The 16194-nt window shown below is 55.4% G+C and overlaps 1 protein-coding gene across 2 annotated transcripts in view; it reads right to left on the bottom strand.

The window, feature by feature from the left end:
* Positions 1–785: 785 nt before the first annotated feature.
* Cux2 (cut like homeobox 2) overlaps positions 786–16194 on the bottom strand; it is a 228041-nt gene continuing 212632 nt past the window's right edge. For both annotated transcript variants that reach the window (XM_047562628.1, XM_047562627.1), the window contains exons 16-22: positions 16009–16110; positions 11409–12193; positions 10708–10867; positions 7766–8035; positions 6467–6655; positions 5315–5588; positions 786–3625 (exon numbers count right to left, since the gene is read on the bottom strand). In XM_047562628.1, coding sequence (XP_047418584.1) covers positions 2836–3625; positions 5315–5588; positions 6467–6655; positions 7766–8035; positions 10708–10867; positions 11409–12193; positions 16009–16110 — 2570 coding nt within the window. In that variant the 3' untranslated portion in view covers positions 786–2835. The remainder of the gene's footprint in view (positions 3626–5314; positions 5589–6466; positions 6656–7765; positions 8036–10707; positions 10868–11408; positions 12194–16008; positions 16111–16194) is intronic.

Consider the following 16194-nt stretch of genomic DNA (forward strand, 5'->3'; position numbering starts at 1 on the left):
ATTTCATAGATGAGGAAACCTGAGGCCCCAGTTACACAGCAGGGAAGAGTTTGAGGCTGGGGGCACCAACCACCCCCATACTTCCCTGAAGAGGGAAACACTTATCAACTGACTGATCTGAAGCCACAGCCTGGGGCCACTGATCTGGGGGCAAGGCATGACCTTGACTCCTTGGTACCAGGGCCCAGAGTCTAACAAACCAGTTTCCTCTCCGCTGCACGTGTGGGAACGCTCGTTCCTCTTCCTTCAGGGCAGGTGGAGGCCAAAGCACAGTCGCCAACCCGGGTGCCACAGGGCCCAAGTGGAGACGGGTCACAGGCATGTGCCCCTTACAGGGAGGGCCGCTCCTCAGCTGGCTGCTGTCACCTTAGAAGGTGGCCCAGTGTGGCGGACGCCAGGGGTTTCAGGAGAAGCTGGTATTTGCTGGCTTCCCAGGAATCCCTGTGCTCACACCAGAGGGGTAGCTTCCTGGGTGTGGCCGTGGTTCAGGCTGGGAAATGGGGTCACCCTGCTGAAGCACCACCTCTGGGAGCCTGCCCTGGCACCCGGCTTTCCAAAGGATCTGGACACACATCTTGTCTACAGATGGGAAGATGGATGAGCTGGTAGTCGCAATTTCTAAGTGACATGCCCTCCTAGTTTAATATTGGCACCCAACTCAAAAACTAGTTTTTAAAAATAAATAAATTTTGCAAAGGACTTCCGAGGGCCTGTCCAGACCCCCAGTGTTCTCCCCCGGCTCCAGAACAGAAGCAGGACACCCGGAATTATTATACAATTCTGTATTTAGCGACTCGTTTACAGAATGTGTTCCTTTTTTTTAAAATTTTAAACAAAGTTCATCGATCTCTCATAGAAACAGTTTTGTGGGTTCTGTGTATTTGTTGTTGTTGTTGTTGTTGTTTTACCATTGCAGGACATGAAACGGACGAAGCTGTTCACGGGTCTGCCAGCTTTAAGTACAACAGGATTTCTGTGTTCAAAAGACTAGACTAAGTGCTTCATCAAATCCTGTCACACTAAAGCCAACGTGAGTCCTTTAAGGTTGGAGTCCTGGATTTCAACGTCGTGTTGGTTTCGAGAGTAAAAAGTGGTGTTTCCCCGGTGTTTAATGCAGCAGGGCGGTGGCGGCTAAAAGATGTTCCGTTTGTTCCAGACTGGAGTACTCTGAAAATTGGTCACTGTTTCCTATTGTCAAAATATAAAAATACCTTCATCTGGATAAAAATGTATACAGTGGAAAACTCTTCAGTGCATAGCCTGTGGTGCGGAGGACGAGGCCTCCTTCGGGTGTGCTGACGCTGACTGGCGTGGAGGCTGCAGCCGGGCTGGGTGCACGAGAGTTGGGGTTTGAGACGGTCTTTGTGTGTCCCTTTCTGGTCGCTGGGTTTTGCCTGTGGTCTCGAAATGCTCACCACAGCTGTCCGCCATCTCTCCCCCTGCACTGGACTGGCTCCAGTTAGTCACCTTCTCGTTATCGTTCCGCGGAGTCGCCCAATTCGGCCTTGCCACAGTTTGAAAACGTAAAGAAATAAAAAGTAGAGCTTAAGCACGCAGCGTGCTGCCACCTCCCAGCGGGGCGCCCTCCCAGGCGCGAGAGGAAACGCTGGAGAAAGTGCTCCTCCGAGTCGCGGGCTGTCTTTGCTCCCCTGTGGCCATGTGCTGGAAAGAAGGGGGGACGTGGCAACCGGGGTTTGTGGACGTGCTGTTGTGAACTCAGCCTCCAGGGGAAGCACTGGGGTCAACTTGAGGAGGTGGTGACGGGGCACAGGGGTCTCGTTTGATGAGCCCACTTTTTGGCGCTGGTTTCTGGGCTTCACTGCGAGTGGGATGAGTGCACTGTCCCTCTAAAGCACAGGAGGGAAGATGGCAGCCAGCCTCTGGAATGCCCCCTGGGGAGACTTGCTGGGTGTGCCATGGTTCAGGCTGGGAACTGGGTCGCTCTGGCGCAAGCACCACCCTTTGAGCACCTGCCCTGACACCCAGCCTTCGGAAGGATCTGGAAACATCTTGTCTGCAGACGGGCAAGATGGTTTCTAACTGGGGCGCGTGACAGTTTGCTGTGCCGGGCTACCTCTCGTCTAGGACGCTGGGCCAGGGCCCGCATCTCCTACGACATTTACGACAGCACGGGACAATCTGTGTTATCAGGGTTGCAGAAAGACCACCAGGAGGGAACACGTCCTCAACGGATCGAGGTTTTCCTTTAGAGTCTTCTGGACTTTCTCCCTTCAGCACGGCTTCTGGACGGGCAAGGGCAACGTGCCTGTCTCACAGACAGGCGGGGAAACCGTGGTCAAAGGCTGTAGAGATTTGGTCAGTCTTTAGTGTTTAGTGATGGCTTTGAACAATCGTCTTCTTTTAATCTCATCTAGTGGCAAAAAACGACACAACTCCGTGTATACTTCGCAATAGTTGTGACAGTATCCTGATTTCATAACTCTCTGTAATATCAAAACAGCATTGGCTGGGAATAAATTCCAAAGGATCCTTTATTAAAATATCTAAAAGAGGTCTATAAATATTTCTTTATTTTTCTAAAAGTTTGGAGTTCTCAGGTGAAAATGAGGCGCTGTTTTGCTCCTGCCTCTTGCAGGGGGCCGGGGTGGGGAAGAACCGCAGGCTGCTAAGCGGCCCGCTGCAGGGAGGCCCAAAGGACGAGGACCAGGCCCTGGCATCCGCCCACCTGCCCACTCGCAACTGCAGGGAATAGGATCACAACAAAAAACGTAAATGGCATAACACTGCTGTCCACGCTCGGGTGGCCGCGTGCCCCCCTCGGCCCTGCCCCACCTGGGACAGGAGGAAGGGGGCCGGGCACCCCCTCACCCGCCTTCAGAATTCCCACTCCAGGGCCTCCTCCCGGTTAGCGGCCCTCTCTAGCCGGTAGATGATGCTGTTCAAGTTGGCCATCTTCTCGTGCCGCCGCTGCAGATTGGGGTTCACCTTGGTGCTGGGGTGCAGGGCCCCAGCTGAGTCAGCAGTGGGGCTGGCACTCGGCACTTTGGCATGGAGGGCGCCGGGTGGGGATGGGGAGATGGGGGCAGAGGAGGAGGGGACAGGTGACACGGACATCATGAGGCCCGGAGAGGAGGCGGCTGAGGGCGAGTTCAGTGACACCTCCAGGCTGCAGCGTGAGGACTCCGAGGCTGACTTAAAACTTAGAGGGTCCGAGTGAAGCCGCCCCTCAGCCTCACCCTCCTGGGGGGGATGTAGCGAGGTGCAGTCTGAGGTGTTTCCGTCTGAAAGAAGGGGCTCTGGGGCCACTGTGGGGAGTCCGTCATTACTCAGAGAGTCAGGGTGCTCCTCCTTGGGGGGACGCTGGCCTTCCTCTGGCTCCCCTGGGTCCTGGGGCTGGCTGCCCACCTCCTCCTCACTCTGCTCCTGCTTGATCCTCACGTGGGCCCTGTCGGGGGCAGTCAGGGGCATGGTGCTCTCCTCAGAGCCCCCCTGAAGCTCCAGTTCCTTCACGGTGGGCTTCTGATCCTCAGCTTCTGAGTCGGGGCTCTGCAGAGCAGGATCCGGCTGAGAGTGGCCAGGTGGTAGGACGCCAGGACCCCCACTTGGGTCAAGGTCTGGCTCGTCCTGGGTTCCCTCCACCAACATCTCCCGGCGCATCCGGGACCTGGGGCAGAGAGGGTGGTGAGCCTGGGGCTGGACAGGGGACCCCTGAACTCTGGACTCAGTCTGCATGAGCAGCACTTCGGCCCTACCAGTGGCCCTGGGGACTCCTAGATCTAAAGCAGGGCCTCCTCTGTGATTTTTCTCAACGTCCTGTTGTACACCTTTCCCAGAGTTCACTGCACTTTATGATATGTTAATGTGAGCACCTGCTGGCCTGGAAGATGCTGAGGGCAAGAACTCTGTCTAGTTCTCTGCAGTGCCTGGTACAGAGTAGGTGCTCAACAAACATCTACCAGATGAAATACTCTGTTCTCCTGCAACAGTAACTCTGAGACTTATTTCTTTTAGGAGTAGAATTTGTTCCTTGGTGCGGACTCCTATTCTTCCTTCAGAACCCAGTTCAATTACTTCTTCTTATAAAGTATTTCCCAGGAAGAGTTCCCTTTCCCTGTGTCCTTGATTCCTCCTTTTCCTACAGCATTTATTGGGTTGTAGTAAAGTGATTGGGTTCATGGTCATAAGCTCCTGAGGGCAGGATGGCTTTGACCCTGTTTCCAGTCCTGGTCATGCTGGGCAGTGATGGGTGCTCAGTCCCATGGGAATCGGAGGGGAGAAGATGTTCCCACATCACTTAGGGAAGGAAGGAGCGGGAGAAGTCTGTAAGGACCTATGTCATTCATTACTTGGCAGGCTCTGGTCTGAGTCAGATAATAAGCAATATTTAACATGTTTCTACCCAAAGTTATTTCATTTGACCATAATTAAGTATTGTGGGGTAGGTAGTAGGTTCCTCATCTGTAAAATAAGGACAAGACTCAGAGAGGTAAAGTGACTTGCCAAGGCCACACAGCCACGTTAGGCCTTGGGCCCAGGTCTGTGCGATGCCAAAGTCCAGGCTGAGACCGAATGCCCCTCCCCATCTCCTTTTTCTCCTTCTTCCCTGGGGAGACGAGACCTCTCTGCCTATGGAATGAATGAATGGACTCACTCTGGCACCACACGGGCACTGATGATGCTTTTTGCTTAGGGGCCCCTGCAATCCCGCCACAAGCCTGCTCCCAGGGTCTCTTCCTGGGCTCAGGAAGACCCTCTGCAGTCTCTGTGGAGCCAGCTTGGGAATGACCCCCCAAAAAGTCCCGTCTCCTAGAGGTCAGTGACTCCCAAGAGCAGGGGCTGGTGAGTGTGAAGGGTGTGGAGAGAGGTGACTGCAGAAGAGGAAGCTCCACCCCAAGGACTCCAAGCAGGTGGCCCCAAGAAGGGACCAGGGGACTTCCTTCAGCCTCAGAGCGGAAGGACCTGAGTCCAGTGGGTTGCAAGAGCGTCTCAGGCCTGGGCCCCAAGTCCCGTTCCCCGTGCCTTCTTGGGGGCGGACGCAGAGCAAGGTGGGTGGGATGGTAACGGCAGTGATGGTGACGACATCAATACGTGTCTGCCACTAACTATGCTCCAGGTTTGTCCCGCAAGCATGCTGGGCCAGTCTCAGGACAATGCTGTGACGGATGTTGCTACTGTCCCTATTGTACAGGTCAGAAGACTGAGGCTGAGGGGAGGCAAGTGAATGCCCAGGGTCCCGCAGTTGGAGGGACAGAGTTGGACTCTACTCGGGCGCACTGGGTCATGATCTCCCCGGCCCACAGAGGCCCTGGCGTTGGGAGGGGTCTGCCCCAGCCCTGTCTGCCCAGGGTCCCACCTGTAGTTGTGGAACCAGTTGATGACGGTGTTGGTCTTCAGGTTGAGCTGGAAGGACAGCAGCTCGATGGTCTGCTGGGAGGGGTAGGGCTCCAGCTGGTAAGCCTTCCTCAGCGCCTCCTTCTCCTCGGGCGCCAGCACCACGCGGGGCTTCTTCATCTGCGGGAGGCTCGGGTCCTGGGGCTGCAGGCAGGGGCTGGGGCACTCGGAGCGTGCGGCTGGAGACTCACTGTCGGAGCCAGTGCTGATGAGGCCGTAACGGCGTTTCAGGTAGGCTGGGCGGGGAGGGAGGCAGGCTGAGGGGCCACTGCCACGGCTGTCAGTCCCCCAGGGACAGCAGCGATCAGCCAGCCCTGCTCAGAGCCCTTTGAGCTGTGAACTCTGCGACCTGCCCACCTGGTGTCCTGCGACTTATCCTGATTTGTCCACCTCCTCCCCACCTCTCCGCGGAGATGCTGGCCTGAGCAGGTCGGACCCCAGTCGCACTGGTTGCTAAAGTCAGGTCACCTGAGCAGAAGGCTTAGCAGGACGCCTCGCACACAGGAGGTTGTGAGGCCTCACTGAGTTTCAGAGCAGTCTAAGTGAACCCCCTTACTGCCGGCTGCACCTGGACCCCCAGTTGTCAAAATGCAAAAAAACCAAACCCAACCCAACCCAACGAAAAGGGCACTGCTGTAGTTTGCGTCTGGAACGTCCCCAAGGCCTGCGTGTTAAAGGCTCAGCTCAGCTCAGCTCAGCTGGGCGCTACGGGAAGCGGTGGGCTCTTTAACGGTGGGGCCTGGTGGGAGGCCTCCAGGTCACTGGGGTGTGCCCTCTAAGGGGGCTGGAGACTCTGGTCTACTCTTCTTTTTTGCTGGGTGGGTTCCGTGTGGGCAAGGGGCAGCGCAGGGAGCGGAGGCAGGGCCGGGAGTGCTGGGGAAGGCTGCCGGGGCTGGCGAGTGCCCTGGAGCAGCTGCGGCGAGGGCGCCAGGAGCCCGGGCAGGGTTTCCCGGGAGAGGCCGAGGCTCAGGTGCGCCCACCGTGCTGTCCTTTGGGACTGTACGTTTCATGTCGGTTCCCCCCAGGCTAAGCCTGGGCTTATCTGGGTGTAGCCAGGCAGGCTCCAAAGGGAGACAGGCCAGCCCCCCTGGGGCCGCCCCTGCCCAGCTCTTACCTTTCTTCTCCAGCTTCTTCATGTCCCTCAGCTTGTCCACGTTGTGGGGGTCACTGAGCCATAGCTGCATGCGGACAAAGGGCTCCCTCCCCTTCAGGCTCAGCTTGTGCCAGGGTTTGGGCCGGGACAGCAGGTCAGACACGGAACCCTGGGTCAGGCCCAGGATGCTCTCTCCAAACAGCCGCTGCCCTGGGGACAGGGGAGGAAGGGAGCCTGTTACTGGAGGCTGGGCAGAGACCTGCTTCCAGGAGAGGCAGGAATAGGCAGAGCCACAGGCCAAGCCATGCTGTCTCCACTCACTCAGGAGGGAGGCCTGAGACCTGAGGCCTCTCACCCAGTGACGTCTGATGGGGGATCGTCCTCTGGTCCAGCAACCCCACCCCTGGGATACAGCATAAAGGTGCACACTGGCTGACTTTCCTGTGTGAGGTGCTGAGCTCTGAACCCATGGCCTGTGCAGGCCAGGCTCACAATCCACCTCTGCACACCACCTGTGGCCCTTACTTATTTAGTTTTTTTCCCAGTACTAGGGAGGAACCTGGGGGTGCTTAACCACTGAGCCATATCCCCAGCTCCCACCTTTGGAAAAAAAATTTTTTTAGTTGTGGATGGACACAATACCTTTATTTTATTTATTTATTTGCCTCCCCAGTCCTTTTTATATTTTATTTAGAGACAGTGTCTAAGTTGCTTAGCACCTTGCTAAGTTGCTGAGGCTGGCTTTGAACTTGTAATCCTCCTGCCTCAGCCTCCTGAGCTGCTGGGATTCTATGTGTGTGCCACTGTGCCCAAGTGTTTACTTTTTAACTTATTTTTATAAATGTACCATTTGGCATTTTAAAGCGATGAATAAGACCTATTTTCATAACAGGAAGTGTAGTGGAAAACTTGGGGTTTACAGATATTCCTCGGGGAGGGGGGTGTATAATGTGCATCTAAGACACAGAAGAGTGTGTGATTCCGGAAAGGAAAGATCCCTAGAATGGATTTCCCTGTCTCGTGCCCCAGATCGCAAGTTTTGGCCCTGGCTGAGGACCATGCTAGAGTCTCACGGCGACTTGGTTCTTTGAACCCCCGAAGAAAGTTTTCTGGAGTGCGGGCTAAGAATTCCAGGTGGTTTAGACCTGCCTTCACCTGCTGCAGGGACACAGGTCAGTCGAGAGGCCTGGAGTGGGGTCCTGCATGCCCAGGGCTGGCAGTACCTCCAGCTGGCCTAAGACCCTAGGTTCTCACCGTGGACACTTCTTCTTGAGGCCACCCAGGGCAGGGGGCAGCAACCCTGATTCCAGCCACCCGTACCTAGGTTGTTGTCTGTGAGGACCTCCTTGACCCTCTTGGTGATGGAGTAAGTGTCCAGCTCAGGGGACATGGCCACAATCTCCTGGATGCCTCCGGCGGCCTGGCTGCCTGCGTGCATCTTCCCACCTAGTGAGGAGCCAGAGCGGCCGTCCGGCTGCTGGTTCTCCTTGCTGCTCTCCAGCGACAGGCTCAAGGACTCCTGGGAGCTCTTCTCAGGCTCTGTGGGGCTTGGGGGTGGTGATGGTGAGGACCGCAGCTCGGGAGGGCTGGCTGTGGGCCACAAAGAGACAGAGGCAGTCACTGTCATCTGGCATGCACACACACCGCCTGGGCAGGCTCGAGCTGGGCAATAAGCCATTTTGCCACCAACCAACTGTGTCCCAAGGGGGCCTCCGTAGGATGCTCACCAGGTGTCCCAGCATCTCCCCACAGTATTAAGTACAAAGGGAGAAGAACCACCTCACAGAGGCGAGGTTCTAGGGACACCCCGAAACCAAGTTTCCAGAGGCAGCAGCCACTGTGCCCCCACCTGGCACACTGCGAGGGACGCAGCGTCACTTCTGGGAGACTCACACTATGCACGGGGCCTCGACCTAACAGCCAGGAGACACCCAAACTCAGATGGTCCCAAGGTGCCTGGCCTCCAGCCTTTAGCAATGTCACACTGCCAAAGAAAGAGGCCGAACTGTCCAGATGACAGAACATGACAACTAAATACAAGTGACCCTGAACTTAATCCTGGAAAGGGGAAGTGTGTGTGTGTGTGTGTGTGTGTGTGTGTGGTTTAAAATTTATACTTATATGACACACACACATATGACACATTTACATATACATATAAATAATATGATAGGAACAAGTGGAGAAACTCAATTATGAATGGTCAGTTATGTACCATGAATCATGGTAAAGTTTCATTTTTTCCCTCTCAGTACAGGGACTGAACCTGGGGTGCTTTGCCACTGAGCTACATCCACAGACCTTTTAAAATTTCATTTGAGACAAGATCTTGCTAAGTTCCCAAGGTTGGCCTGATCCTCCTGCCTCAGCCTCCCCAGACACTGTGATTACAGGCCACTGATTATGTGCCACTGATGCCCAGTGTAAAGTTTCATTTCTCTATTTTTTTGGAAATACAGTTAGCTTCTAATGTCCTTGGGTTTGGCATCTGTGGATTCAACCAATACTGATCAAAAATATTTTTTAAAAATGTTGTGTCTAACTGCCTGATGTGGTGGTGCCTGCCTCAGGCTCAGGAGGCTGAGGCAGGAGGATCTTGAGTTCAAAGCCAGCCTCAGCAGCAGGCGAGGTGCGAAGCAGCTCAGTGAGACCGTTTCTAAATAAAATACAAAATAGGGCTGGGGATGTGGCTCAGTGGTTGAGTGTCCCTGAGTTCAATCCCTGATACCCCCACCCTAAAAAAAAAAAGTTGTGTCTACACTGAGCAAGCACAGACTTTGTCACGAGGCCCTAACTGATACAATTCCATATTCACTGCATTGCATCAGGTACTGCAGGTCACCTAGGGGTGATTTCAAGCACAGGAGAGGCTGTACAAGGGTGTATGGGAACACGTCAGCATTTCACATGTGGGACTTGGCACCTCTGCACTTTGGCATCCCTGGGAGTCCTGGGGACAACAGCACTTGCTCAGGCGTCAGGGGTGAGCCAATGAACTCCTAAGTAAACAGAAAGTGCGCACGCGGCCTGTGGTGGGGCTGCCTGGTGGAGTGTGCAGGCAGCTCACGGCTCTGCCTGGCTCTTCTGTACATTAGGAGGGTCCAGTGAAGGGTTAAACCACAACGGAAGGAAGTGGGCAGTGATCCGCAAGATGGACCACCAGAGAACAGCGGAATAAAACCGGTGGAGCCCTGCAGCAACCGCAGGTAACACAGGGCTGGGGACGTGGCTCGGGAGCACCTGCGCAGCAGGCCGAGCCTCGGGTTCCATTCAGCACCACATGCGCACACGGCGATACCGTGATGAAAAGATGTCCCTGGCACCCGCGGACACGCGGAGGTTAGTTTGTGTTGGTGCCGGATGGAGGCTGGGACTCGTGCGTGCCAGGGAGGCTCTCTACCGCTGAGTGACAGCCCCAGCCCTCCCTTCTTGTTTGAAAAACGTAAAAAAGCAACAGTTCTGCCCAAACCCTTGCTCCCTGCCTCCTCCTGCCCCGGCCTGCCCAGTGTGGGGCTGCCTCCGTGTGCTCAGGTGTGCTCCTGTCCTGCGGGTCTTCCCAGCTGAAGTAATAAGCAGTCACCTGGAACTTGGGCTCTTGGCACGTGACATTGTTTCTAGTCTGCGTTCCTGTGGAGAGGAACCTAAGCCATGGTCTCGTCCTGTCGACTGGTCCCCACTTACAGGCGGGGAGGCTGAGGCTGAGCTCAGTGGGCAAGGCGGCTGTCCCATCCTGTAGCCACGTGCCCTCATCCCAGTGCAGGTCCTGGGTGGGCCACTGACCCGGGCCCAGCAGACCAGCCCTCTGGCCATCAGGGCAGGAGGGAGCTCGCTCCGCACTCCTGGGCCGACTTGGGGCAACTCTCAGCCTCGCTTTCCTGCCCCGCAAGGTTCGGACTCTCCCCTACGTCATGAGGGAGCTGGGGAGGGGCCGAGACCCTGTGCTGAGGACCCTGAGGCCGCGCGCTGGGTCTTCCAGGAAGAGCCGAGGTCAACAGCCATTCTGGACTCAGAGGGGAGGGTGGGCGTGGCAGGTGAAATATTCTCTGCCTGTTCCAGCGCTGGGCACCCCGCACCCCTAGAGGGGTAAGGCAGGCTCGGAGCCTCACATGGGTGGAGGAGCACAGTTCTGGGGGGAAGAGGAGGGACAGGGAGGCCGCCAGAAGCACATGTAGTCTCAGGGTGCAGTCGGGGTGGGGCAAGAGGTTAGTGTGGTGGCCCTGCCGCCTTGGGGCCACCAGTGCCCCAAGAGGGCCTACACTCACCTTGGGAGGCACTGGGCTGCTGGCCCACGGCCTGGCCCAGCTGGTCTGAGAGCCACAGCTGCATGCGGATGAAGGGCTCCCGCCCCTTCTGCGTTAGCTTGCTCCATGGCTTCGGCCGGGACAGCATATCACTCACGCTGCCCTGCGACAGGCCCAGCACCTGTGGTGGGCAAGGCGGGCAGGGCAGGTCAGCAGGCCCTGGACACTGCCCTCCCGGGCTGTCCCCAAGGCCTTGGGTGCATCTCTAGGGGCCTGCTGGGTGCCTGCACGGTGCCCCCACTTTCCTGAGAAGTGCCCCCACCCAGGCCTTCCTGTGCCTCCCTCTTAGGTCACCTCTCCCTCCTTTGAGCTTGCTGGCACTGCAGGGACACATCAACCAGGACCCTGGAGACCCTGGCTGTCTGAGCCTTAACCCTTCACCGGCTGGGCCACAGGAGGTGCAGAGGGCCTTGGGGGAGGGGAGGGGGTGGATTCTGGTGGCCTGGGAAAAGTCGCACTGTTTCAGCGACCACAGGACTGCCCACAGCAGTGCCCCGGCCCTCCTTCAGTGAGCCCAGGGACAGCTGGGTCCTGGACAGAGGGCTAAGCTTGTGGGCGTGTGAGTTCTGCTGGGGCTGGAATCCTGCTCTCAGGCCGCCTTGTGGACCAGAGCCTGGGGCCGAGGCCTGAGAGGCTCTCCCTCCCGGGCCCAGGGCCTTCACCTTCTCCCCAAAGATCCTCTGGCAGATCCCGTTCTTGGCCAGCTTCTCCTTGACCTGGCGCGTCAGCTCCAGCGTGTCCACCTCACGGTACATGTACAGCTCGTACTGCTCTGGCGTCAGCGGTGGCACGGTGGGCTTCAGGGTGCGGGGCACATAGGCTGGGTAGTAGGCCAGCCGCCCGCCACTGCCCACCTCGGGTGCGCCCCCTTCTGCCTTCAGTTCGCTGACCCTGGGGGACTCGTCCTCGCCCCCAGCTGCCTCGTCCTCAGGGGCAGCGGGGGCCTCGTCTCCGCGGGGCCAGGCCCGCCCGTTGGGTTGGCCAGAGTAGCTGGAGGAGGAGGACAGCGAGGGCGAGACAGAGGCGTAGGGGCGGCTGAGCAGGCCGCGGTCGGAGGCCCAGTGGTGATCGAAGTAGCCGGCATCGCCAATCTCCGACTTAACCTTCCGGATGATGCTCTGCACGAAGGCCGCGGGGGACAGGACCGTGAGGGACGTCTGTGTGGCACTGCTGCTGGTCCCCCCACTTCCGCCTCCAGTGCCGTCTTCCTGCTTGACATAGGCCGGGGCCCCGTTCTGGCTCACAGCCGCCAGCGAGGGCCGCTCTGGGGGAGATGGGGGCACCGTGCGGCCCCGGGGTCCGGCCTCCATTTCCAGCAGGGCCTGCTGCTGGGCCTGCATCTCACGGCGAGCTTGCTCCAGGATGTTCTTGATGGCGTCTTCTGAGGTGCTGGTGGAGGCTGTGCCGTTGGTGATGCTCAACGGGGCTGCCGAAGTCTTGGGTTCGCCTGCGGGGAGGAGGGCAGGGCAGCCCGGGGCCCATCATCAGGGCTCAGTTCATTCATACCATAAACACGTGGGGCCACCCTCTGCTCAGCAGCTGGGGATTAGGTAAGCAAGGTATGGTCCACCTGTATGACAGGCTATCAGGCAGTCATTAAAAATCAGGTTGACAGGGCCAGGGTTGTGGCTCCGTGGTACAGCGCTTGCCTAGCATGTGAGGTTCTGGGTTTGATTCTAAGCACCGCATATAAATAAGTAAAATAAAGGTCCATTGACAACTACAAAAAAAACAAAACCAGGTTGACAGCTGGGATGTGACTGAGTGCTAGGTTTCTCCCAGCACCACAAAACAAACAAAAGTCAAGGGTGACAGATTTTAGCATATGTGGAGAAAGTGCCCACAAGGATCGTAACACAAAAGAGACCTGTCTTTCACATATGCTATGATCCAACTATGCACATGTTCAAAGAGCAGGAAGACTCCGTGGCACATGTTGCTTTGGCATTCTATAGCAAATCAGGGGCACAAACCCAAATGCCCCTGGACTGAAGAATGGAAAATAAATAATGGCATGGTCACACCATGCAGCAGCAATAAAGGCACCCACCCTGCAAAAACATGTGTAAATCTTTTATTTTTTATTTTTTTGGTGGTGCGGGGGATTGTTCCCAGGGCCTGGAACAGGCTAGGAAAGTGCTGTGCCTGAGCTGCCTGCCCAACCCTCTTACTTTATTTTGAGACAGTTTTGCTAACTTGCCTACACTGCAATCCTCCTGCCTCAGCCTCCTGAGCAGAAAGGATTATAGCCTGTGTCACCACCTGGCCCATGCATGACTCTTAAGAACACAGTACTGAGTAAAAATAGCAAGTCTCAGGAGATGAAGATGACGCAGTATAACATACCTTCTATGTATGTTCGTTATTTATTTATTTATTTATGCAGTACTGGGAGTTGAACCCAGCGGTGCTCCACTACTGAGTCGCTGAGCTACATCCCTAGCCCCTTTTATTTTTTATTTATTTTAAACATTTTCAGTTGTAGATAAGCACAATACCTTTATTTATTTATTTATTTATTTGTATGTGGTGCTGAGGATGGAACCCAGTGCCTCACACACGCTAGGCAAGCGCTCCACCACTGAGCCACAACCCCAGCCCCACTTTTATTTTTTTATTTTGAGATAGAGTCTTGCTATGTTGCCTAAGCTGGCCTTAAACTTGGGATATTCTCCAGCACAGCACGGATCCATTATCCAACCTGGAAAAACCTTGAAGGAATGATGTGAAGTGAGAGAAGCCAGGCACAAAGGGCCACCCGTTGGGTGGTTTAATTTACATGAAGTGTCCGGGATGGGCAGATCCACGGTGCAGAATGTAGACCTGGGCTGCAGAGGGCCCGTGGGTGGGGTGTGAGCCACTGCCTCATGGGCACGGGCTGTCCCTTGGGGTTTAAGTGAGATTCAGTGGAGATGATCACATGCATAGCACCACAAATATACTATATGTCACTAAATTATAAACTTTAAAATTTGTTTTCTATTATGTGATTTTTACCTCAATTTTAAAAAAGGTCAATAGGAAAGGTCATAAGCACCTCTGTGGAGAGCACAAGAAAGCACAAAAAGAAAGCAGAGCCTAAGGAGAAAATAAAGCCCCCTGCTTTCTCTCCCAGAGGCTGTGACATCAGATATGCTCTTATATTTCTTTGAGCCTGTTTTCCATGCTGCACGCACCGTAGGATCACAGCAGACAGATGGGACAGAGCCTGGTTTATCTCCACTGAGTATCAACTTGAATGATTTCCTATTCCTAAAAGTTCTTGGGCTGGGGCTGTAGCTCAATGGCAGAGTGCTTGCCTTGTATGTGTGAGGCACTGGGTTCAATCATTAGCACCACATAAAAATAAACAAATAAAATAAAGACATGCTGTCCATCTACAACTACAAAAAAAGAAAAAAGAAAGTTCTTCCCAGGGCTGGGGCTCAGTGGCTTGCCTAACACACTGGGTTCAATTCTCAGCATTGTATCCAAAATAAAATAAATGTCCATTGATAACTAAAAAATTATTAAAAAAAAAAGTTCTTCCCAGTGATTCTGGAGGCTGAGAATCCCAAGTTCAAGGCCAGCCTGGGCAACTTAGCGAGACCCTGTCTCAAAATAAAACATAAAAAGGGCAGGGAGTGTAGCTCAGTGGTAGAGAGCCCCTGGGTTCAACACCCAGTACCACAGAAAAAAATCTTCTATCTTTAACGGCTGCATATGCCACTGATGGGATATTATCTGCCTTACTCCTGGATCCCCTGCTGCTGGACACTTAGGTTGTTTCCAGTTTGCCACTGTTGTAAACAAGCATAGAGGAATAGCTTGTATGTAAATCTCTGCCTCCATTCTGGACTTTCCTTCAGTTCCCTGAGGCAGAGCTCCTGAGCTGGTAGGCAGCCATATTCGTTTCCTCAGGGGACTAAGGCTGGTGTGCTCTCTGCCTAGCACTTGCGTGGTCAGGGGCGTGGTGGTGACCTTGGGAACTGAATGTAAAACCCCTGGCTGGCCCACTAGGTCAAACCTTTTCCTCTGCTGTGACGCTGCCTTTTACACTTCCCCAGTGCCTGGTGCGCACAGCAAGTGCTCCACTGCTGAGCTACACCCAGTCCATCGCTAGCTTGCTTCCCATGGTTCTTGTCACCCCACTATCAAGTCTCACCCAGATCCGCAACCCGCTTCTAGAGCACAGGAGTGTGATAAGCGTTTACTGCTCGCTTCTGCCTCGCGTCTCTTGCTCCTGGAGCAGACCAGGAAGAAACCACAGTGCACAGAGCAGTGCAGGGCTCAGGGGGTCTCAGGGTGGAGCAGTGCAGGTGCCCCACGTCAAGCCCCTCTTCCTTCTTTCTCCATGGGAGGAGGCAGGTCTTGCAAAACACTCTCAGCCGCAGGCGCCTGGGACACCTGCTCTGAGTAGCCACTAGGGGGCAGCTGACCCTGCAAAGTGGGGTGGAGAGCAAGACTGGCTCAAGTGGCCATGTGCCACACTGTACTGAGCTCCATGAGAAAGTGGGGGTGGGGTGGGGGGTGCAGACTCATTCCTAGTTACATGAAGCCCCCAGACCAGTGGGAGGTATAGCCACACCAGCAGCACAGAATTGCAGTGAGAGGCATAATAATAATAATAATATTAACGGTGGGGATCTGATGGAGCACCACGTGCTAGTCACAGGCCTCCAGGCCTGATCCCACTTGATCCTCATACAGCCTTCAGAGAGGAAGATGGAGGCTCAGAGAGGCTAAGTAACTTGCCCAAGGTCACATGGTCAATCAACAGCAGAGCCAGGATTTGTGGCTAGGCTAGTTCCTCTGTACCAAGCATTATAGATAATGGGGGTGGGCAATGCCAAGAAAGGGGCAGCATCCAATCCACCTGGATGGAGTGGGGGGCTCCCTGGAGGAGGTGACTTCCAAGCTGAGTCATGAGGTATAAGCAGGAGTTGGCCAGGTGAAAAGTGTCCAGACAAGGACAGCAGGAGAGGTAGAGGGAACAGCAGGAAGAAGGGCACGGCAGTGACCACCATGAGAGCAGAGTGGGCCCAGGAGGAGTCTGAGGACTGCAGGCCTTGGAGTCTTGGAGTCTTGCTGGATCTACCTCCAGGGCAGCAGGGAGCTACGTGAGATCTGAGCAGGGACGTGACCCTGTATATGCTCTAGAGAGATCCCTCTGGCCTCTGGAGGTTCTGACCTACCGGGAGGCCATCTGGGGAGGCAGACGAGGCCTACCCCACTGCTTGGAGCAGCCCTGGAGGCCTTGGCCATGGCCGAGAGTGTACCTACCCCCCTTCTGGGACTCGATCTCCTTCTTGGCCTGCTCCAGGATGCTCTTGATGGCGTCGTCTGAGCCTGTCTCAGGTGTGCGGATTCTTGGGGTGATGCTGCCTGGGGGGCAAAAAGGCAGCTGTGGTGGGATCCGCAGGAGAGTCCAGCCGGGGGAGTAGGGTGGGCTGTCCCTGAGGGTGGCAG

The sequence above is a fragment of the Sciurus carolinensis genome, chromosome 8 (assembly GCF_902686445.1).
Source record: "Sciurus carolinensis chromosome 8, mSciCar1.2, whole genome shotgun sequence".
Lineage (NCBI taxonomy): Eukaryota > Metazoa > Chordata > Mammalia > Rodentia > Sciuridae > Sciurus > Sciurus carolinensis.